Here is a 25935-nt window from a genome sequence, read left to right on the forward strand (position 1 = left end):
TGAATACATACAGAGACATGATGGCACACGGTTTAACTCATTTTGACAAAAGCGAAAGCATCACGTTTGCGCTTTTGCAATTCCAGTTGGTGAAGTTGTAAACTAGTAAGGTATTTGAAGATTCACAAAGTATAATATTTTAAACAGATTCTAGAAACAATAGCCCACAATACGACGAACTACGAACGAATAAGCATACTAATTTACGAAAACTTTACAGGGTTAACACATATAACATGGCGATCACGCTTCTGTCCAATTTACATTTATCAGTTCTGTTCAGTCTGATTTCTTTTTACTGTTCGTCGAACAATTACTCACTTTCCTAGAAATTTACTGTGCTCACTTTTAGAACAGCGACTAATCACAGATACAAGATAGTGAAAATATAAGTTACTGGCCTAGTTCGGCAGAGCAGCAAAGGTGGGCCATAACCACATAATTTATTGTATCTTCGCATCTAGAGCTTGCAATATTAACCATGATCAAACTGATATACAGGACTAAAAAACCAAACTTTCAATTATCCCGAAAAAACTTCTGAAACAAAGCCGCAGTTGTATTGAAAGTGTCATGAGCCACGATATATCAATATGACGTCACCAATAAATAATGTAGTAATAATAACATTCTGACTTCACAAAGTTTAAGTTTGTTTGCTATTTTAGGGTCAAAGGTTAAAATCAGGAATCGTTTTCTCAAATCCTCTGCATTCGTTTCATTGACTGGGAGTTTTCAATGAATCTTGAATACATGCCGGTAATAGAACGTTTAACAGTGTAATTCAGGTTTACCCTTTTCGCAATACGACTAGGTTTAACACTGTCCGGAATTTTTTTGAGAAATGTCAGTGCTTGAAACGTCAAGAGTGTCCGTTTTGGACGACACGACTCCTTTGTATTGTATCATTCAGGGATCTGAGAATGTCCAATCACATACGGTAAGAAATATTTTTAGTTTATAATGTGAGTAAGCCCAATTGGTCTAGTCTATTGCAATTGTATGTACAGACAGAGAGATATGAGTCCAAACCTCAAATAACAGAATAAACAGAATTTCTGAATTTACTGATTCACGATTGACAGATTCTGAGATTGAAATAGTGATTAGAATGCCGAATTATATGGATCTTGTGTAGTTTCGTACCTAACGTACTTCTAGTCGACGTAGAATAACAATTTTTTGATATGTCAATCCTAACCCCCATCTGATTACGCCATCCAAAAATTAAATCACTACGACATCACAATCACGCCATAGAGCTTGCCAAATATACGCACAATCGACCGAAATGGCATTGCGCCGACGATAAAGAACTGACTGACGTTATCGGTCTCTCTCCTATTGGAATCGTTGCGACGAGAAAACGAGAGAACTAACTGTTCGATTTCGGGTGCTCGTTTGCGCGTCTTGGATGGCAGTTCGTATAGTTTGAAGGGCTCTATTACGTCACTGTGACGTCGTAATGGCGTAATTTTTGGATGGTGTAGTCAGGTGGGGGTTAGGATTGATATTTAAAAAAATTATCATGCTACGCCCACTAGAAGTATGTTAGGTAAGAAACTACATGAGACCCAATTATATTGCAAACCATGGCCCCTGCTGCCCTGGTACGATTACCGGTACCACTCTTGCATCATCGGGTTGGATTAGTTGGCCAGTTATTTCTGTATTTGTTTCAGATGCCAGGAAGCATGGACATGAATCTTAGGGTCTCGTGTAGTTTCGTACCTAACATACTTCTAGTGGGCGTAGCATAAAAAATTTTCGAGTGTCAATCATAACCCCACCTGACTACGCCATCCAGAAATTACGCCACAGTGACGTAATGGAGCCCTTCAAACCATACAAACTGCCATCCAAGACGCGCAGATAAGCACCTGAAATCGAACAGCTATTTCTCCCGTTTTCTCGACGCAACGGGGAGAGATCGATGACGTTAGTCAGTTCTTTATCGTCGGCGCCGATGCCATTTCGGGCGATCTTACGTATATTTGGCAGGCTCTATGACGTGATTGTGATGTCGTGGTGACATAATTTTTGGATGGCGTAGTCAGATGAGGGGTTAGGATTGACATGTCAAAAAATTGTTATGGTACGAAACTACACAAGACCCGAATTTTGAATCCAAAAATTGGTGGTGCAATATCTGTCAGTCTATAGGTACACATATTGCAGTATTGATAGCCATAGTTTTTTCAACTTGTTTTTGTCATTTTATAATATTACTTTTTGGGTCTAGTGGGTCAAGTAAACGCAGTAATTGCTTAACCCTTTCCGTGCGGTGGGCACGTATACGTACCCACGACAAAACTCGCTAGATTGCGGCGGGTACGTTGATGTACTCCACTTTTTTATTTAGCAATCGGTCGCAAACTGTTGGTCTAGTTTTTCCGGGTTTTAGTTTATTGATAAGAAGTCTTCTTCGAGATTAACATAAGCGACGGTAAATCTCGCTTTCGTTTACCATGGGAATTTTATTTGCGGCGGAACGAGGGAGTGTTTTTGAAATTTATGCAAATTTCGGTGTTTTTTGGGTGGTAATAGAAGACATATTATCCCTTCCATCTACCAAAGTATTTTGAGTTAGATAACGAAATTGCTACAGCAATATTATGCTATTGTTTGCCAACCAAGAAGCGGTAACAGTAAAGGATTTAGCGAATATTTCTATTTTTTATCACGGTTTGAAGTTTCAACACCCAAGAAAAAAAAATACCTTTTTTCTATCCGGTTTGTGACTCAGACCACCCCTTTTAAAAATAAAATTTTTTTTCAATCGCCAATTGCAAGCTCTTTAAATAAGCTTTCCAACGAGCCGTCAGTGGGCAGCAGAGGATCATTAGTTTTTCGTTAGTCGATCGATCAGTTGTGGGGGTACAAATGCATAAAATCGGCGTAGCAAATACGATTATTTAATAAAAAAAAAAATCGCATGGAAAGGGTTAAATACTGAAGTAACGTCAAACAAAAATGTGATGTCAGGATTTGAAATGTTGTAACTGCTTAAACAACATCGAACAAAATTTGATGTGACTTATCATGTTTTTAAAAAGGGCTGTCTGTCGCGAAATTCTTGACAGATGCGTTTACGGTAGTTAAAATCAAACATTCAAACCTACCCAATTTTCAACTAACCAGGCTCATTAACTTTTTTTATGACTTTAAAAAGCATATAGGCTATAGCTTACCGTATTCGTTCTTTCATTGCTACATATTTTCAAGAATTAAAATTTTATTTTAGGAATTTATTGTCAGAGTACAGAGGGGAGAATTGAAAGAAAATTCATGGGTGGTAAGTTGTAAAGAATTTGTGATATTGGCATATACTTGTAATTTGTATTATTCACTGTACTTAATTCTGTATTTTGTCTCTATATGATTATTTGGTCTATTTCTTAAGTTATGGGAGTATTGACACAAGGACGCTAACTTCAGTTTTTTATTGAAAATTCTATTAATAAGGACATGTTAAGTCAGGACGAAAAGTTTGTTTATTTTTTTTTTTATTCATTTTTTTATGTTGTAATGTATTCTATTGTAGAGCAATTTTTGTCAAGTGAACTATCATTCTTTTAATTTGTATAGATAAGAAAACGTTACAGCGATTTCGCTACACTTGTGGAAACATTAAAGATCTCTGGTATGGATTTACCTCTTCCACCCAAAAAACTTATTGGTAACATGGAAAGAGAATTTATCGCTGAAAGGCAGCGAGGTTTACAAAGACTTCTGGAAACCATACTCGCAAATCCGATGCTGGCTGCTAGTGAGATTGTCAAAAAATTTCTCGATGCCAACAGTTATACAACTAATATTCCAGGTTAAAAATTTCTTTCTAGATATTTCTATTGCCATGAAACATAAGATATTTTCACTTAAGAACAGATTCTATTAGTCAAATGAAGAATGTTCAGAACATGTAGAAACCTGTAGCTATATGTCATGAAATTGTCTTTATACAGGGTGACCCACGAAAAGCATAACGCATCAATTTCCTAATTACTTCTACTAAAATGAAGAAGATATATTTAACATTTGAATTTCTGTTTTTGTATGATTGTACCTGAAAGTTTTGGTGTTCTAAGACGATTTGCACAAAAGTTATTTTCTTTTTAGAATACTATGTTCTGTTTTCGAGGTCACCCTGTGCATTGTAACATTTTTTAATTACCAATTAACATGATTGCTCTGAAAAAGTATATTTTATATCAAAAGTAGTTTCCTACACTGAATTAAGTCTCATACATCCTTATTTATTTTTCCACGTATTCTTTGAGTTACATCTTCAAAGATTAATAGAAGATAATAGAAGATTGCAAATATGGATAATGAAACACTCTTGCTCACTGAGTTTGAGTAGTGGGTAGAGCAGGGTAGAATTCAGTGAAACTTTTATGAATGAAAATTTTATACAGATTTTTATCACTTCCAAAACTATTCATAGAAATACAGAATTTTTATTTACAGAACGCTATAATTTTAAGATTAAGTTGAAGCTGAGAAATATATGACTCCATTTGAACCACAGAATATTGTTATACATGTGTGTGATTGGTTGAACTAATCCGTTTGAACGATTATAAATATTATCATCCCTTTAAGCTCATTATGAGGTCATCTTATCTGTTTATGAAATTAGATTTGTATTATTACACTTGGCAGTTGACACTGATATAACCCCAGTTCAGTCATTCAGGTTTGCATCCCGATTTAATTGGAAGTTTTAGATATAATTTGGTTGTAGGAATTTACCTTATAGAAACTACAGAAAAAATTTATGCTTGTCTGGTCGTATGGTTATGCAGAGCTTTAGAATGTCACAGGACTGACAATTTTTGCAAAAACTTCAATATCTTCTGGATAAGATGTCAAATTGACATATTATTCTTCCAGCATTATTGTGATGTGATATTTTGGTAATTTCAGAAGCAGCTTTACAGAATGTATCAATGTTCTTCCGGTCTGAACCACACTGGGAAGTTGTTGAACCATTGAAAGAAATGGGTTGGAGATTACGGAAAACTTATTTTCTTATAAAACCTAAAGATCAACCTAAAAGGCGATTACTTTTATCCTGGGTATGTAGATTTGTTTTGTTATTTTTGTATATTTTCTTATATATTAGCTAGTTTTCATGACCTTGGCATTTTTTTTTTGTGGTACTTTTGGAAGAGAAATTGGTTCTATTTTCTTCTTTGAAAATCGGTTTCAAATATCATTGCTTGAAACTTACAAAAGTTATGTAATGAGAAACAAGTCAACATGTAATTTTTGCATACATAAAACTCAGTTTAAGTTGAGTTGAGGGAATAAGGATTTCATATTCAATGCAGTCGGATTGATGTATTCAGTTTACCACAGCTATAGTTTTCATAAGGTCTTGTTACCATTTGAAAAAATTCGTTATTGAGTAAATCGTCAATATATCCTAACCGGTTTGTTTTATTTTAATCAAGTTTTTTGACTTCATTTAGGAATACCTTTTCATGCCCACCTTTAGTTACCGGTAGTTAACACATCAAATTTCTTTTACCTAATTTAACAACAGGACTTGATAAACATCCTGTATAATTTTGATTAAAATACAGTTTGTCTACTTTTAGACTGTCCATGGACCTGATCGTCTTCTGAGTGAGAAAGATATAACAGGGATATTCAAACTTCTTCCAAATTTACAGGTTTGATTCTTTGTGATTTAGATAAGTATTTTTCAAATTTATATTTCTTATGGGACACCGATGAGTTCTAAATTTCTCACAGTATACAGTATACAGCTGACATATGCTTACAAATCAACTGAAAACTGTTTATTTTATAGTTGAATTTTTTTTTCCCCCGAAAAACAACATGACAATTTAAAAACTCAAGTTTGTCGTGTCTGGGTAATATTGGGGATTTCAAAACATTTTTGAGAAAAACGAAGGTTACGAAGCATAGATCATTAAATTTGAAGCTTAATGTTCAAGCGCAAAACTGTTGCCTGACGGCACCCAGTAAATGAATGTCTTATCTTAAAATTTTTGAAAGATTTTAACAATAAAGAATAGGAATGAAAAACAAAAGATTATGTTTCTTTAATGTTTGAAAATCATTATCTTGCGAAGGATTATCAATAACGATTCCATCTTGAAGATACGATTTAATATTTTATCTATCAAGCATAGGGTAGTGTCTTATCAGCGGTTCAAAAAGTTTTTAAAATCTTATTTCAATTTTCTTGACATCTCATTGGATTAGCTTATCACATATTGTATTTCTGATTATTTATCAATCCTGATATATTGAGTAGTTTGATGATTGTTGGAGTGACTACAGTGGTTTTTATGACTAATGTAAGCTTTCCACTTCATATAAATCTTTAAAAATGACTTTTTTATTGTAAAAGCTAATAATTTACATTGTTGGTGATAGTTTTTTAGCATGATAAATATACATGTTGATTTTCAAACAGATAGCATATGCAAGTATACAACATCTGATTTTTTTAGTTTAGATCAGCGTTTCCCAAACTGAGCGTCTTCAAAGTGTTCCGTGGAAAATATATGAAAAATATGTCAAAATGGGTAGCCATAGCGATTCGCCGTTCAATATTGCGTCACCGTCGGCCTAAAGTGGACCAACTAAGATAGGGTAGTGCCATTTCCGTTGAATGTCGGCCTAGCTTGTTGACTGTTATGTTCATTATCAAGTTTGCAGCAATCCTTTTGGTTTTGCTATAGGCAAACAAGTAGGTCTAAGAATGAAGGCAAATGGTCAACTCTTCTTCCGCCATCTCTGCCTGGTTTTAATTTAAAATGCTGAAAAACTTACTCATGTTTGCTAAACTCGAGTCAGCAGATAAATAAACTGCAGCTCACGAAGTTGCAGCAAGTACTTCTATCTCCGTTAGACGTAACATTAGAAGCAAACACTACGTAATGGAAAATAAATGACATAGAAAGGTAAAATGAATTTGTTGATTCATATACACAACATTCAAATTAAGAAACAAAACATTTATATTAAATGAAATATGAAAAATATTCAATCATATTTTAGGTATGTTTAACAAAATTCTCTTAGTCAGAACCGCTACATTACATCGTTTTTCTATATCAATTTTACCCTTTAATTTTTTGGTGGTCCGCGAGGCGAGATAAAAAGTGTAATGGTTCCGTGGCTGGAAAGTTTGGGAAACACTGGTTTAGAGTAAGGGTGTGCAACAGGCGGCATGCAGGCCACAACTCATCCTGTCAAGCCAGTTGGTGTGACCTTTGTCAACACTCAGATTTTTCCTCAGCATGAATAAAATCCTAACCCGACAGTTTAAGTTTTAAAAGGCGCGCGCGCACATGGGTAAAAGTACACAACGTTTTTTAGCTCTTGTCGTCGCGTTAAATCTTTCGCTGTTTTGCATGGTGTATTTATTCTTGAAAGGCTAAGTGATAGCCTTTTCATTGTGAGAACTTTTTAACTTGTTGTGTACATGGAAAAACTAAATTTTTTATGTGGCTCAGCCAGCTAGGTTGGGTATATGGCCCACCGACAAAAAAATCTTACACACTTCTGGCTTAGGACATTACATATGAATTATAAATAATCTGTATTCATCAACTAAACTTTGTAATTTTAATAGGAATTTAGATATCATTAGATCATTCTGGAATTAAACTTCAATATTCAAATTAATATGAATTTTTTCAGGTCGCCGCCATTTGAACTTGTTTTTAAATCATTTTATTTTCATTCTCTATTCCAAGTTGTTTTTTATGCTTCTGTATTCTCTGTTAGAATTGCCTGAAAATATGGATGCATTTAACTTGGCGAAGTGTGATTTTGTTGATGTCATTGACACCTAAAGTGGTTAAAAGCTGTCATGAATAATTCAACAGCTTTGTGCCTAAGTTTCCTACTTATATAAACATCTCAACCACATTTGTAACAAAGTAACTGAATCCAGTTTTTTGGTTCAAATCGAATTATTGGTTTCAGAAGTGTTCATATTTTATTTGATTAGTTCTACTGTTGATAAGGCATTCGGCTAAGGCCATTCATATATTGAAGCATTTACAAATAAGCGATACAGCATTAACTGCTATATTTTATAGGCAAATAAATTTTATAATACTCAAAACAAATGTGTACTTTGTATTTATTCAAACTTGTTTTTTGGTAATACATTTCAGCAAATACAGGTGTATGATATGAAATCATTTGTCCACTAATAGCTAATTTCAGCAGCATTATCACTCGAAACAAAATGTCGCATAATCAGTCACAGTATTACTCTTGCTCCAAAGTTTAGACTTGGTATAGTATGAAGGTTCAAGTAACCAATTTTGTGTTCATATTATTTTAGCATCCATCAATCTCATCAACTCAGCATGCAATGACAAATGAAACAGGGGGATTAACTATCAAACAGTTCTATATGAATGGAACGTTGCGAGATCATCTATGCAAGGTGGGTAATGTAAGGATAATAGATAGGCAAACTGTAATTGGAGTTAGTCACTCAATTCGAGTTTGATTTGAGTCACTTTTTTCATAGACTCGAAATGACTCAAAATTTTTAACAAAATATGATGTACCAAATAGAATTAATGTTGCATTAAAAAAATATTTAATTTGCCGGCTTGTTGTAGCAAATAGACCAGTGATGGGCAAGGTTTTTGGACCAGGGACCATTTCCAGACCATTTCCTTGAGCTATTTTTTAGCTAAAACATCAAAATTTGATTTTAGTTTGGTTGTAGCAGCATCAGACGGGCCAGATTGAATTACCCAACAGGTCGGATTTGGCTCGGGGGCCGTGGTTTGCCAATGTCTGATATAGACCAGGCTAATGCAGATAGATCAGATATATTGAAACAGTGCTAGACTTGGCGGGCCAACTAGCAAAATGTAAATTTTGTGTATTTAATGTTTGTAGACGAAACCTATGAAAGCACACTACCTGAAGAAGTATTGTGCACCAAAAGCAGTTTCACAACTATCAGTAGCTCAAACAAGACAATTTTGCAGACAGATTTTGGAGGTACCGTAATTATCTAAAATGACTTTTTTGTATATTCATTACATTAACAGTTTTAAATAATCCTAAACAGACAAGTGGCAATGAATCTGGGAAGTTTTGTTGGAACTTGAGCTCACCATAATAGATGGAGCTGGAAATACCTGGAATTTCAATGCCACCAGCCGCTAACCATCTAAATATCTTCTACATTTATCATTGGCTGATACTTTAAGCTTTAAAATTTAATTTCATAATCTTTAGTAATTTGTTGACCTACATATATTCCCTAAACTGCATTTAGGCTAATTATTCACGTTGGTGTATATACCAATAAATAGTATGTAGCTAGAGATGGAGATAGCTCCAAGTTGGAAGCAATGAAGCTCTGGTGGAAATTGGAGTATTCTGCTATTTTGGAGTTTCTTTCTATAAAAATTCCAAGTCCACCATTATTGATATAGTAACTTAAAGTGTAACTTTTTTAAAAGCTTGTATTTTTCTCCATATAAATTCCTATCAAACATTCTCTCTACTTGAAAACTGATGGTTACCATTTACCAATTTCAATCAGCTTATTTACATTTGAACATCATCCTTACTTCATTTGGAATGCATAGTTACATTATTTATTATTTCCTTTAGATGTTGAAGTTTTTGCATGAGAAGGGTTTGGCTTGTCATCATCTTCACACAGGTAAGCAGCAATCTTACATTATGTTCGATACATTGGGTTGATGTGATGATTAGGGTTTTACTGTTGGTAAATAGTTATAATAATATATTTCATCATATCAATTTGTCATATTATAAGCTGAGATATACCCGATACTAGATTGGCTTTGTGATGGTAGTGACTAGTGAGGACATTAAGGGAAACACTGACTCATTGCACAGTGCAAAATATTCAGGATACAAGACTGATGTCAGGTCACTTGCATTCCTGTTTAAATTTAAACTTTTATACACTATTTTATATGCTATTGCTTTGTACATGGCTCTGTACAATCCCTTATGAAAATACCAAAAACTTACTGGTTCCGCTTGGCCTAACCATTTTATCACACCCTGGGAGCATGGGATTTGAGATACCAACACAATTTCAATATCCACTAGCGCAGCGGTTCCCAAACTTTTTGTTTGATCGGCGCCATATTATTCAGCGAAAAACTCACGGCACACTTACATGAAAAAAATGATGCTTTTAAATAAAACTTAATTTTGTGATTGTTAATGTGTACTTTAAATTCGTAAACATTTAGGCCTTAAAGAATAAAGGCAAAAGTTGTGCGCCCCGGCGCACACTTTGGGAACCGATGCACTATCCCATTGCAACCAATATCTAAAATATGTGTTAATAATATATCATACTTTTATAGCGCAGATAATTACATTTTGGGTTTTCAGGTAACCTCGTCATTGAAGACAAAGTGATAAAATTACTAGACATTGAAAACTATCTTCTCGGTGTTCCACCATTCTATAAGCCTTTCTACACTCAATTTAGAAAAATTAATGTAAGTATTAATGATTTTCATTATTGATCATTATCATTGACCTAGTATTCTTAAATAGTTGTATGCATTTCATCTAAAGTTCAAATATCCTAAATAGCAGTGTATCTAGATGTTGCCTATAAAACAATATTTGTTTTAGTGTGATAGATGTAATTTTCAATAGATAAAAATGGGAATGAATATTTCTAATTTTTCAAAAATTGATATTGTTAGGTTGAAATTATGTTTAGACGTAGTTCTAAAACTAAAGATGCAAAAATATTTTTTATATGACATATTTATATGCCTTTCACTTCTATGCACAAGCAGTCACTGCTAGGTATGAAGCCACTATAAACTGGGAGAACGAAATCTTTCTGGGTGAAATGGTGGGCACTGGATTTTAACATGCTATCATAGTTAAGTCTTACACTTAAACTAACCACTAGGACACCGTGCCCACATGCACGCCCCAATGAAAATTCAGGGATGATATTTTCAAATATGGAATATCGAGTATATTCTAAAATTGGTCCATGTTTGATATATTTGATTAGTTTGAGATTGGAAATACAGGAAATTATAGATAAACATTGATTTGATATTGTTCCTCTATTTTATAATCACACTGTGAGATTACAATTTCACAAAATTATTCAAATGCAATTTGTCTAAATCATTCCTAAAATCAATGTTGTAAATATTGAATATTTCATGCATTTATTACATTATAGCCCATGTTTAGACAACAATTAATCGATGCTGAATTCTCTTTTTCATGTTGAATATTTTTACAGAGTGCCGAATCCATTGACGTATATAGTTTTGGGCATGTTTTGTATGAAATGGTATTCGGTCGACCACTCAACAAACCAACCATCGAAGAGTTGCCACCTGAATTACCTGCTGAAATTAGTAAGTAAATTTAGCTTAATTTGACTGTCTATACTATAGAACTAACATGGGTGAACTACGACTCGCGGGCCAAATCCGACTTTTTGGGTAATTCAATCTGGTCCGCCTGATTTTGGCACGTCACACTTACATGGCCCGCCAGTTCAGGTGGGCAACATTTTTGGCCAAAACCTTGCTCATCCCTGCTATAGAAGAAACTTTTATTCCAGAATTTTGCATCTCATCTTGTTACTGGACCATGTCGGGCATGGGATTAGTAAAATAATTATTGGTCTCCGATTCTATAACTGGATAATAATTTAAAACAAAATATTACAATAATAACAGTCATGTGAGACGGTTGTACAGCTTACTCTGGGCCAGCCATGCATTATACCTTGGGATAGTGAGGAGAGCAGCAATCCTTATGAATATAATTATTCGCTATGCAATGCGAACATTCACAGGGTAACGATTAGAGATCTGAAGTGTGTTCCTAACTCTTAGCATTACATTATGTTTTGGTTTATCACCAGTCATTTTTTTCTGCAGGATCTGTCCTGGAATCTATTCTCACAGTAGAAGCATGTAAACTCGGACTTCCAACTTTGGAAGGTCTTCTCATGCATCCATTATTTGTTGACGAAGTTGTAGTAACAGTAGGAATAAAGCCTCAGTTGAAGGTATGGGAATCACAGCTATGCATTGTAACTGAAAATGAGAATGAGCCTACATTAAATAGAGCAATCTACTATGTGATTCATAAATTCATTTCTAACCTTGCTGATTTCATTTCACTGGAAGTCTAAACATGGAATAGTGTTTTGAGTCTTGAGTGTCCAAATTTAGGTAAAAAATGTATATTTCAATATTAGCCAGGCAAACGAAAACATATATTAAACCAGATCGAAATCCATTATATCCTCTATTTTAAATCTTAATATATTACACATTATTATGAATAGCTTTACTTGATAAATAATCATTTTAAACAATTGAAGTGTCACAGTGTGAATAAAAATTCAATGATTTTTGAAAAAATTTTTTTTAAGACAGAATCAATCAAATAGTTGTTAATCTTAACTTCCCTACATGTTCAAACACAAACTCATTTAATATACATCTTCACTGATATTAACCTTTTCTAATTTCTATTGCTATTATTTCAGATTCCTAGCAAATTGAAAGAAACATTGCGACAATACAAAGATAATCAGCAGAAGAAATTGAAAGAAGAGCAGAAAGTGGTTAGTGGTAAAAATATAATTAGAGGCACATATGTCATGCATCTAACTCTCTCGACTATAACACAAGCTAGGGGAGTGGTTCTTCCTTTATCCTTTTGTATACCAGATTTCAAGATTGAAATTAGCAGATTTCAAAAGTGAAATTTAAGAACTAATGAAATTTAAAAATGCGCTCACAGAGCAGAGCTTATTGGCAGCAGTGGAATTTTTGTATGCGGGTGTGCAGTTATCTGCAAATTTAGTACTCATTCCTTTTTGTGTATGACCTCATTACCGATCAGTTGATCGCTAACTATTTTGAAGATTTTAGTTGGTCACGGTGTTGGCCACTCCTGGTGTAGACTATCTGTTCTGGTGTACTGCAAGTGAACTACGGAAGAGGGTACCCTAAACACTCTGTCCATAGTAGGAGTACAAAAAGCATTTATTCAATACAGGTCAAATTCATCCCTGAGTTGAGATAATTGGCACAAGAGTAAATGCGCTGACTTTATCATTCTACCCTGTTAATCTATTTAATTCTGAAGTCATCTTGAACAAGGGATTTTGTAACCTGGACATATACAGGTCCAATGTGTATTGCGAATAAAGAATCGGCAGCTTGTCACGCAACACATACTTCATGACACCACAAAACTACCGTTTCACGCTTCAAACTCGTGCAGTATGCCACCTTAGTTTTCAAGTTGTATTCTAATGTATATTACCAACTTCTTCCATCAGATATCACAAAATCGTAGACTTTCCAAGGCAAAGGCTCATCATAGTTCAGATGAAGAACGAAGAAGGAGAAAATTAGAAGCTAGGAGGGTGAGTATCTGGAGTAAATAATCCGGATCAGTGGTTCTCAACTACCAGTTCGCGTCAACTATCCTGGCGATCCGCTAAATATATTCCAATATATCTCAATTGCAAAATGCAAGGCATTGATGGCCTGCTCATATATTTTGTTAGTTTTAATCCCAATGCGTAAACCAAACTTGGTCAGAGGTCCTACGCTCATTACAAGCCGTGAACGGCTGGATGTTTTGTTAAGTCTATGGCGTCATAACGGAGAGCATAATAACCCCGTTGAGCATTCATGCGATACCACGTTGATGTCGAAACATAAAGACTTGCCATTGTCACAGTTTTGGATATCACCTGAAAAAATATCCTGAGCTTAGGCACAAAGCCATTAAATTTCTGCTGATTTTGAACAACTTATTTGACAAAATTTTGAATGTTCACCCATCCGCAAAATTAGTTCTAAAATTTTACTGATCCGCAACTAAAAAAGGTTGAAAACCATTGATCTAGAAACAAGTTTTGAATTTTAAACCTTTTTTTTATTGCAGCTGTGCACTACCCAGCACAAAAAACATTTGATATAAATATCAATTTGTAAATACCAAAATAGTACTAATTAATTAAAAGTAAACACTCATTTTATCCTAATAAATAAATACCCCTGGTATACAATACCTCTATAATATGATGACATCATCATACTCATAATCCAATTAGAATTCTACACAGTATAATTGTAAGCCAATTCTGTTGTTGGTTATTATACATGCTTTTCATAAAAATGCCTGGCAAAAATCTTTCATTTATACTTGTACAGGCTTTGGCACATGTATTTCAAAACTTATATGTTTTCATATTCTAAATTAATTGATCTTACATTTTATTAATCATAGAAATCAGCAAAGAAATTAGAAGGTGTAAAAGAAGAAACTCCATCGCCGACTACAAATGGTAAGAACTTTCAGTATTACACTCAGTTGATTGCAACTATCTGTGACTAGAAATCTCTTTGAGATACCTGTAACACTGTCAATATATTTTCTGCATACATGTTTTGTCACTTCCATTGATTTTGTTCTGGTTACTTATAAGCAGCGGCATGATGGCTGTCTTTTATATAGTTGTGAATTTGTTTAATTGTGTATTCAAGTATATTCTGGGGCTAGGGCTCATCTATGCATCCACATCTCGGTTTTTGGTCACAAAATTTTTCCTATACCCTTACTGTTGCAACACATTTGGATTTGTGTTTATCTAGTTAAAGTGTGTTAACTAGTAGGGAAGTATAAAGAAGGAAACGTATCACTGTTTAAAACCTTCAATGAAACTATTGAGCAGTGTTCCCTCTAAGGTGTGCGCATGTGCGAGCGCACACAGCTTTCAGAGGCTGCGCACACGCATAGATTTACTGCGCACAGACGTATTTCGATGTAATGTAACAATGTTCTCGGTTGGCAGGTTGAGAAAGTTTGTTGTTGGCCCACCCATTACCCGGTTAGAACGCCAAAATTTCTTCATTGGTTTTTGCACAAATATTAGCCATTTCCAAAAAAGTGCGCACACACCAAAATTTCTGCGCACACATACTACAAATAATTAGAGGGAACATTGCTATTGAGTGTCCGAGTTATAAAAGCTTGTCTGAGCAGTACCCAAAACATCATTATGCAATTGCTGATTAGTCATTGTTACTTAGGTAAACAAAAAAATTACGCTCTGGGAAACATTCATTTTAAAAGTATCTAATAAAATAGAAAACCAATTGATCAACTTGAATGAATGAGTAACAATCCATCTTGTATCGTTTTTACAGGTGGGAATGAGGAATCATCAGCTGCTTCAGAACAGTCATCTGCATCTCCAGCACCCCCAGGTAAATACTACACCATGATACAAATGCCTGCTATTACTCATCTTGTGATGCTCGCTTGGCATCATATTTTTCCAAACTTTCATCGAACATTGCAGAATTTCTTATGTATAAGGTGTAAACAAGGGGTCAATGAAAAGGCATTGTTTTTTTTTTTTTTTTCCACTCTGAACTAGCCTCTGTACAAGCAGACACATGCTTCAGTATTTTTTAATTTTGTTGAAAACTTATGTCAATTTGAACAATTTTATAACCACCAGTTCATCGATGTTGAAAATAGGCATAAATCTATAGGATTGATCACAAAACTAATATAATTGGCTAAACAGCCATAGAATTTGTCCCCTCTGTATAAGCAGACGCATAGGCTACTCCAGTACTTTTTAATTTTGTCCAAAATTTGGGTCAATTTGAACAATACTATAACCACCAGTTCATCGGTGTTGAAAAATGACCATGAGTTTTTGGGATTGATAGCATAACTAATTTAACTAGCTATACAGCTATAAAACTATTGATGAATTCTCATCCGAAACTAAAATTAATTTTTTTTTTAATTGCAAAATAACAAAATCGCAACTTTACTTTTGAAATTTGTCTTCATTCCATGAACTTTCATTTTTAGAATGCTTGAGTGTATTCAAATTGAATTGCGAGGCATGTGATAGCTTGTGCACATTGCTAGGTTCCAATAGCACATGCATAAAATGCTGCCTGTGGCTGTTTTGGATTTCTGTTCCATAGAAAATATATTTGAAAATCAATCATAGCAAAGTATCTTTAGTAGTTTTAGGAATTTAGGATAAATAGATGAAGGGATTTATGAAGAGCAGCAATTTGTAACCTGCGGATTCGGAGCCGCATTTGACTCGCTGTTCTCGTAGTTTTGGCTCCCCGAATCAAAGTGGTATCAGCAGTTTTGTGTTAAAATCAGTGGGAATTGAATTAAATGGGGAGCATAAAGCTACATACTAGTCACTTATTACACATCACATTGGTTTACAGTGTATAAGTCGCAAGCGATAAAAAGGGGTCGCATTAGGGCCATTTATGTCTGTAAAAACAAACCTTTTCTTTTGATTTCGTCATAAGCTGAATGACTGCATCATTCATATTTCATTTGGCTTCTCCTTAGTAAGAACTAGATTATTGCATCATAAGTCGTTTTCCAGGAGTTTTAATAGCCACAGACATTAGAGTAGATGTTGCGGCTCCGAGTTTGATTGAAAGGAAAGAGCTAAATAGCTCTTTCAATGCTAAAGGTTGCCGACTCGTGATGTAGAGTGACCCACAAACAGAACCCAGGTCATTTGGAATATATTGGAACATATTCTAGAGAGAACATAACTTTTATTCAAAGCTTCCTAGAGTACTGCAACTTTTTCGTTCAATCATGCACAAACAGAATTTCAAATGTTTATTATATTTTTTTGTGAATGATTGTCAACGCTCACAAAATTATCAAAGTGAATTTTGGCTATTTGTTTAAATTAGTTCTGTCTTCTTGAATTGTTAAATTTTTGTCATGAGTGATTTTGAGAATATGAAAGCTTTTTTGATATAATCTACACAAATTTAGCTTGTGTACCAGTCATCAATGCCCCAAGGGAGAGATCATAAAAACAATGAAAATTGCTGATATCAGACATGTGTGTGGACAAATTTAGAAATTAAGACTCATGCTGTCTTCTGAATATTCCCCACATAATTGAATATACTCAGCAAAATTGATTCTATTATTATTTTTCATATGTGGAATATTGGCTTGCACGTAATTTACAGAATTACGTAATTATTTCGAGTTACGGAAGGGAAGTTACGAATTATGTAAAGTCGTAATTATTGGTCAAGCGCTATCGCGATTGAAACGAGCCCCCTTCAAAGCAGTCAATTTCATCGATTGTAAAAAAGAGTTTCCGTATTCGCAACCGTTTTATTCTCTTTTCTTTCTCTTATTACGCAGGTGGGGGAAGGCATGATGCGTTGCCACCCCCGTTTGAGAAAAATTTTGATGTGAAATTTTATCTACCAAAAAGGAAAATCACTCAAACTCCGACTCAATCACTTTTATTAATACAAATCACAACGCATTGAAAAGAAAAATAGAATTTATTAGCATTAATTTACAACGAGTTACGGGTCAGAATTTACCGACGGCTATCGCTAACGGGTAGCAACGATAATTGTGAAATGAAAGACATTTCCTTGCCTTCTTGCGTCATATTTTTCAATTCCTAATTTTGCGTAACGTGTGTCAACGCCGTTTTTGTAAATCTAGAAACGTTGAACCAGCCAATACGTTGAGGTGATAATTAATGTCGCGTTTATCAAACAGCAATATGACAATGGAAGAGAAATTGCGTAATGAACAAACGCAACTTCGGCTTTTCCGGATCGGTAAAGCGATTGAGACGGTGATGTAGTGTGACCCACAAACAGAACCCAGGTCATTTGGAATATATTGTAACACATTCTAGAGAGAACATAACTTTTGTTCAAAGCATCCTAGAGCAGGGTTTCCCAAACTGGGGTCCGCGGAACCCTGGGGGTCAGTGATGACTGCACAGGGGGTCCGCAACGATATGAAAGAGTCTGACGGATTTTAGATAGATATAATTAGATAGTTTATTTCAAAAACTCCATAACAAACATAAATTTAAAATGTAGAATTCTGGAGGGCAAGCAAAACCTATAAAAAAGTTTAAAACATGAGAAGTATCTCACGTGCCTTCCCGCCTGCACCCACACAAAAACACAACCCCAATAATATGAGGCTTGAGCCAAACTTAACAAACAAAATACACGATAGTATTAAACTTTCGGGCTGTCGTTCTTTTAACAATTAGGTTGATAATGACCAATACCTACAATCTCATGCAAAGATAATGTGAGGAGTGGAATGTAATAAATTTGCAACGATAGTCATACTCGTGAAGCCATAGAAGCTTTAAGAAAGACCAAGCCATGAAAAACTTCAACAACATTCATTCAACACATTAATGTCATCTGTGTTGAAAAGTAAATGAGATAGCGATCGGAGACCGCCGACTTATCGATCTAGCGGCGTGTATACTGATCGAGATCGATAAGTAATAAACCATTATTCTTCCTCGTTGGTTAGGCACAAAAATAGATACGACATAGAATGGGGGTCCGTCAAAACTAAGATTCACAAATAAGGGTCCGCGGCCCAAAAAGTTTGGGAAACCCTGTCCTAGAGTACTGCAACTTTTTCGTTCAATCATTCACAAACAGAATTTCGAGTGTTTCCTAAATTTTTTTTGTGACTGATACTGATTGTTAACTCCCGCAAAATTATCAAAGTTAATTTTGGCTATTTGTTTAAATTAGGTCTGTCTTCTTGAATTATTAAATTTTTGTCATGAGTGATTTTGAGAATATGAAAGCTTTTTTAATATAATCTACACAAATTTAGCTTGTGTACCATACCAGTCATCAATGCCCCAAGGCAGAGATCATAAAAAAAATTGCTGATATCAGACATGTGTATGGACAAATTTAGAAATTAAGACTCATGCTGTCTTCTGAATATTCCCCACATAATTGAATATACTCAGCAAAATTGATTCTATTATTATTTTTTATTTTTGATATGTGCAATCAGCGGAAAATACTGGTATTGATTGCGAAATTGATACTCAATGGTCAATAAATTTATACCAATCAATCACAAAGTTTTGATGAATTGATTATTTGACTTTTAACCTTTTCCTTCCCCAGTCTTAATCTATCATTATATAAATATTTATTGAACGTGTAAATTTGACTATCAATTAACAAAATAAAATGTTTGTGATCAATCTACTCTTGGCAGTTGACACATCATTCTAATCCCATGGAGGATAAATATGTTTGAGAGGATTGCTGGCCGTCATAAAGAGGTTCATGTGATGTAACCACTGGTCGGTAATGGCTTCCTCCGCCATCAAGTCGATGCATCTGAAACAAATAAATAATTAGTTACCTATTCTCATACCCAGCATGCACGAGTAATGCGATGAGATGCAGTGGTTCACTATATGATTAAGTCATCTTATCATTTTTCCTCTCTCCGGGATAAATATGAAAATTCCATCCTGAATTTGATATAAGATTTGAGCAATTCATATTTATATATATATCTAAATCATAGCAAATTGGTATGATTAATGCCAGCTAATCTCCTTTCGAATGATTTGAACCAGAGCTTCATCTTTGACTGTAATTAGGAATAAGAAGAGTAATCGAAATTATGTATGATTCACTGTCTTACCTCAGTCTGTTGAAGCTTCTCAATTTGACGTTTCTGGTTGATGATTTCTATATAATTTTATTTATTCGTACAGTTATTTTTTTTTTATTTCATAATTCATGTAACCCATAATTTGCAGCCTCAACATAGGCGACTTCATCTATCAAGGTTTGTTATTTATTTAGTTATAGATTCGTCGATGAATCTTGCTTTATTATACACGGCCAAGATGAATTATTTATAATAATGTGGGATACATTCACGAACCATGTATAATTGAGCAAAATTTACTGATGAATCTGTAGGCATGGTTTGGTGGAAATAATCATTTCATCTTCATTATTTCAAGGAATTCATACATTTTGTCTTTTTTCACTCTTATTTTTTGTGCTTATGGAATGCTAAATGGAACTCTAAAAAAGGATTTTCATTAAATTTTTAATGGTATTCGAAATGCATGAATAAGTGTGTAGCTAGCTGTGAGTGTATGCCCACATTCTCCTGTATGTGCCATATATGTTTCTCTGATTGTATGTTTTGAATGCTGAGTCTTGCACCTGTCAGCATTTGCTGACTGTTTTTTTGCACCCAGAAGATATAAAGTTTCAGTAGTTCTTTGACACTTCGCTGTCTGCCCGTACCTTTGATCATAGCTGAGTCCCCTTTACTTTGAGTTCTGGACCTTGCTTTGAGTAGATTCTCTTTTGCCTGTACTATTGTTAAAGATCATATTAAATATTACTATGCATGATTGCATGTTTTTCTCAAACTTACATTATTATTTATATTATCCTACTGTACATAGTATGTGTTTTGGATCAACTTGGACTGTTCTGAACAGGACTATAGAGTGAGGGAAAATTTAAACCAGATTACAGATTGAAGGGAATTTTGACTCCAGCTCTAGACATAGAAAAAAACAAATCTTGAAGGCTAAAACTTTGACACATCGAAGCCTGTCTGTTGAGAATGCTTAGTCAACTTCTTTTTTTTTTGTTAATATTTTTTAATCAAAGAGATTGAAACAGAATGACACTTTTTAAATAGAAAGTATGAGATATTGGTTTCATGCCTCTTACCAAACACACAATCACAAATTTTCCCTTTCCAAATACAAGTGAGATATCATACTTATGTGTCATCTTTGATATATACAGGATTTTTAAGAATGGCAAATACTTGTGTGTGTATTTATTTTGTTGAATGTGTTTTTATTTACACACTTTATCATCATTCGCACTATATTTTACTAGCATTTCACTTTTTTTTTACCTTGGACCACTGCATGAAGCATATTTTCGTTTTCATTTCTAAATGATTACATAACAAGGTCCGACACAACACACTGATCAGATTATTGTACGAATGTGATTCTGGCAACCATTACTTCATGCATGCAGTGTATATGCGCCAAACTTACCAGCCTTTGGCAGTTATTAACCCACCTAACACCATAGTATAATAGTATTATCACTTATCAGTAAACTACTGTTTATTATTTTAATGTTTTTGCTCAGCATGTACACCAGTGGTTCTCGAACTGTGCCTCACTAGATGGGAATGTAAAAGATTACTTTTTATTTCCACTGTTTAAAACTTGACATAAAGTGATTCAATCATTCAAAATGATCTTTGATAGAGAAATGTGACTTGTGATATTGAAGATTCAGCCAAGTTATGATCATTGAGGCACACAAAAAATCTCATATTACATTGATTAAATGTGTATATATTAAAAAACTTATATAATTTGATGTTAATAAGGGAAGTTTGGGAACCATTGATGTACAAGATAGTAAATTATAAGGAAGCAGTATTACTATTGTTACCGCTTTACCATTTTTAAAACTACAAATGTTGATCTTGAGCAATTTGAGTGAATTGACATGGTACATGAAATGCGATTACATTTTTCTGCTATAATTAAAGATTTAATTAAGCGTCATTCCACAGGAATTGTGTAGTATGGTGTAATGCTGAAAAGGATTTTTAAAATATTATTGTGTCTCCTGATAACTTAAATCAGTTTCAAGCTCATTATCAAGCTTACATCATGCCTTTCAGTTCTTGAAGAATGTGTATAGAAATTGTCTCGTCCACGAAGTAAAATTTATATTAAAATTTTTTGATTTTTATCATGTATTGTTATTCAGCACCACCGCCTCCGCCTACAGTGCCATCATTAGATGAAAATGATGAGGACGAGGATGATTCACCGCCACTGAGTAATCCATCATCAGACCGAGGAGCATTGCTGAGCTCTATTCAGGGATTCAAAAAAGCATCTCTGAAAAAGTCACAAGATTGAAATTACTAAATTTAGGGAAATAATGCATAGAATTCAATCTGATATAATTAAAATGATACTTTTAATGGACTGAAAAAATGTCATTCTTTGGCTGAAATTGTTTTGTTATTGAGGGGTAGTTATTGCAAATGTTAATAAAAGGCTCATACTAACCATCCTACCAGACAAATTTTCATATGCTTTATGTAATATCAGTCAAATTAAATAACAACTTCATCAAGGTCATCACATTCTAATACAGCGGTTCCCAAACTATGGGTCGCGACCATCACTGGAATCTTAGTGGGTCGTGAAAAGATGTAGAAGGCTTTGATTAATTATTCTGGTAATTATACTGATCGGTGGCGACTCGAATATGTAAACCTTAATAAAAACAAAAGAAATTAAATTGAATTTAAATTCTAATCTGTGACTAACAGTTTAACAGTCTAACAGTTTCCTTTTTAGGACCATGTGGCTTTTTCACGCATAGCAGTTTTGTACAAGAGGTCTTTTGTGTTCATTTATCAAAAATAAAATTACATTGTAGAAAATCACGAGATTTTCTAATAAACATTATATAAAAACAGACATCCATTGTTTTTATTTGTATTTCTTATACAAAAATCAAGTGACAAATATCATAATTGTGATATCACAAAATCTTGAATAGTGGTGTGATCTTCACCTTACCTCAGGTCTTTGAACCTTCCCCTCTCCCAAACATTTTAAATTTATTTTAGGGTAGGGTTTAATTAAAATCATTTTTAAAATTCAAAATAGGTCTTATTTCCAGGCTGAGTCTCATTTTCGAGGAGTTGTGCGATGATTAGCCATTGCTGTGTTCTGTATTAGGTCATAAAAAGTTAAGTGGGTCGCCATAAGCTGTGGTGATAAATAGTGGGTCCCAACTCTAAAAAGTTTGGGAACTGTTCTAATAAATTGAGTGTTGTCTCATGAATACCGTGAACTATTCGTGTCAATATTGAAAATAATTTTTTGGCTTCCTAGTATGGATCTGAAAGTGAATTTCTGTGTATAGTTTGTAGCGAAATCTGTCCTACATTTTTAGGATGCAAAAGGAATTATTATTCTAGTGCTGTTAAAACGATTTGCTGACGTACAATATGTTGTTACTTTTCCTATGCCATTAAAATATTTTATTCTAATATAAATATCAATAATTATTCAATATACATAAATTTGTATCACACATGCATAATTTTTAGTGTTGCTATGATGCATCCTACTTTTTCTGTCAATTGATCTTACCTTGATTGTATATTCTGATTAATGCTGCTGAAATTTATTTTTCCTGATATTTTTCACTCCAAAATGGAATATTCAAAACAATTGCCTAGTAATATAACGATTTTTTTTTTTTTCTGTTGTCGTATACCATGCAGTCTGCACCTGAAACATGGCTACGGTCGAAATCAATATGTTATTTTTCTCATGTAGTATACGAATGCATTAATGTCTTAGTCCACATAGATGTAAGTTTCCAAAAATTCAGTGACAATGACAAACTCCCTTGGACATTGATTAATGAATTTATCGAAATAATATTACACTTTTTGTGGAATGAAAATATGTTATTGTTGTATTCTTATTCAATTACCTCCTGCTGTGGCCATGAAGAAGTACCCTACGCCATTTCATTAAATTTGTATGAATCCTACTTTGTTGGAGATTTTGGATGTTGTGATCATAGTTGAAGTTTTTTATACCAAATTGTAATAATGTGAAGAACGTTCTGTATTATATGCTTTAGTGTGATTTTGAAACATAACATGCAGAATGCCCTCAAGCATAGATTATCTCAACTTTCACATTGGAAATAAACTTGAAAAAGTTACTTTCATTTCTGATTCCTTCAAATCTCTAATACTAATAGTACCCCATTTTTATTTTGGGAGCATTTAAATTGGAACATTTTATATTCATTTGCCAGTATTACTCGTGAAACGGAATAAATAATGTAAGACATGGTTGAGCAAAAGTTGGTTATAAATTTATTGGTATATCACACACTGGTCACATCGTGAGCATCTCATTACATTGATTAATTGACTGTAGTAGAATATTATGATAACTTGCTTGTAATTGTTGTTTATTTCGAAGTGGCTTTATTTTAAAACTTGATTATTGTATACAATTATAAGTATGGATATACTTTGTCAATTTCAAAACATAATTTCATTTGTAAAATGGTGATTTTCATTAAAATTTCGATTTTGTTCATTTCAAAATTTAAAGATTGCATTTTAATTATTCTAAATCTATATGTGCCCAGTGCAATAAATTCTTTGATTTAAGAAGTTTTGCGTTTAGTTATATGTTATTGAAGTTTGAATAGATTAAAAATTGTTTTTAAACCATACACTGTTACATTCGGCACCTAGTTTTTTAACTGAGGTATAATGCGAAATAGAATTTGGTTTGGCGCTTGGTGAGGTAGTAAATTTTCGCTCTGGAAATTTTTCCTTCAAATATATGCACCTTCGGGAACAGAAGGCATCTCCAGTCTTAGGATTTTTACTTCGGAACTCTGTATTAGTATGAGATCATATCCACATGAAAGTGTCTAGGAATTGAATAAATGGGTGTTTAACAAAATACCTTTCAATTGAAATGAACTGTACGTTAACCTCACGGCCCTGATCACTTGTGATGCCAAGTTTATGCTATCTACTGTTATAAACAATATTTTTGGTAGCAACAATCATTTCACGAAGATAGCTTTGTTACTTATACGCCATGATAGTGGTGGGCCAGACGTATCATAAAGTTTTGAACCATCATTTTGAAAAGATCAATTTTTAAATGTACTTATTTTAATCTTACAAAAACCCTTACGAACAATAGCTTTTCAAATAAATTCAATACTTACCTGTTACACGACTCTTGAACCCCCTGAGTCATAATGTGATGTAGGTAGTATTCGAACCATTACAACCCGCGTAATCTGACGGATTTCGGGCAAGAAAGTGACATCGTTATCGCGACTCCTACGCTGAGGCAACGAAAGTAAAATTGAAAGACAAATGGATTACCACAAAACTCGTTACGACAATTGTCATTCTAATGAAGGATTCTGTTATATAATCCTGAATACGCTTTAATGACTAATATTGGTTATTAGACCAGTAGCGATAGCGAGAGTTCTTCTTCAGACAATTTTCGTTCTGACGTAATATTCATGATCACTGGTTACTTTGAGATTGATGTCATAACATCGATCAAATTCTGAATACCTTAAAGTGCAATATTGATCTCTTATGACTTGGACGGTGTGGTGAACATGTTTTTTAATGCATAGAAAGCCGTGATGGTTTTGCAAGTTGTGGGGCAATTTTTCACAACGCACAATTTGAAGGTAAGCCGCGGGATACCAAAGCTGATTATCAAACAGCAACACCTCTAAGAGCTAAATAAAATTTATATTGTGGGCTTGGCGATTTTTGCATGTGTCAATCTTGGCCGCGACTCGACTACGCCATCCAACAAATACGTCACTGGTACGTAGCTGCTAAAGTCAGCTATCTTTATCGTATTAACGTGATTGTGACGTCACAATGACAAAACTTTTGGATTACGTAGTCGGGTGGGGCTCAAGAATGAAAAAGTACGCTCACCAAAAGTAGCCTACTTGTGGTACCAAACTACGCTAGCCTAGACCCTAGTTGCCTACCGTACCCTTATTAATACAGAGGTGACGAACCTACGGCCCGTCAAGTAATTTTGTGCGGTCCGCGAAGCGTTCAGGCGATTGATGGTATGTTTGGGTTGAAGTCAAACCTTTAGGGCTGTACAGCAAAATTGGGAGCGCCCGTATTACTTATTTTACTGGAAGCGCTATTTCCAATAATCTTATTACTGGCAACGCTATTCCCAGTACAGCTTTTTTGTTGGGTCATCGATACCTTTAACATTGGATCAAAATAACCATTGTCTCATAACTTCAGCTCAATGATGAAAACAATGGCAGATCTTGAAAAAATGACTACATTTCGAAAATCGGTTAATTACCACATGATGGAATTGTTTATAATTTCTGTATCCGGAGGCTAGCGAAATACGGATATTTTGTACAAAGTCCTCGC

The 25935-nt window shown here is 34.1% G+C and overlaps 1 protein-coding gene across 2 annotated transcripts; it reads left to right on the forward strand.

The window, feature by feature from the left end:
- Positions 1-672: 672 nt before the first annotated feature.
- On the forward strand, positions 673-24658 carry LOC120339089 (PX domain-containing protein kinase-like protein). Of its 2 annotated transcripts, XM_039407155.2 has the most exons (17): positions 673-940; positions 3245-3295; positions 3589-3823; positions 4930-5081; positions 5607-5681; positions 8342-8446; positions 8914-9018; positions 9640-9691; positions 10402-10511; positions 11288-11405; positions 11937-12067; positions 12554-12631; positions 13355-13441; positions 14314-14371; positions 15234-15293; positions 19682-19710; positions 21696-21834. In XM_039407155.2, exons 1-16 carry the CDS (start codon positions 845-847, stop codon positions 19690-19692), a joined length of 1524 nt encoding a protein of 507 aa, XP_039263089.2. In that variant the 5' UTR covers positions 673-844; the 3' UTR covers positions 19693-19710; positions 21696-21834. The 2 variants fall into 2 exon arrangements, with proteins under 2 accessions (XP_039263089.2, XP_039263088.2); XM_039407154.2 differs by lacking the exon at positions 19682-19710 and having other exon boundaries at positions 21696-24658.
- Positions 24659-25935: the final 1277 nt, after the last annotated feature.

This window comes from Styela clava, chromosome 9, assembly GCF_964204865.1.
Source record: "Styela clava chromosome 9, kaStyClav1.hap1.2, whole genome shotgun sequence".
NCBI lineage: Eukaryota > Metazoa > Chordata > Ascidiacea > Stolidobranchia > Styelidae > Styela > Styela clava.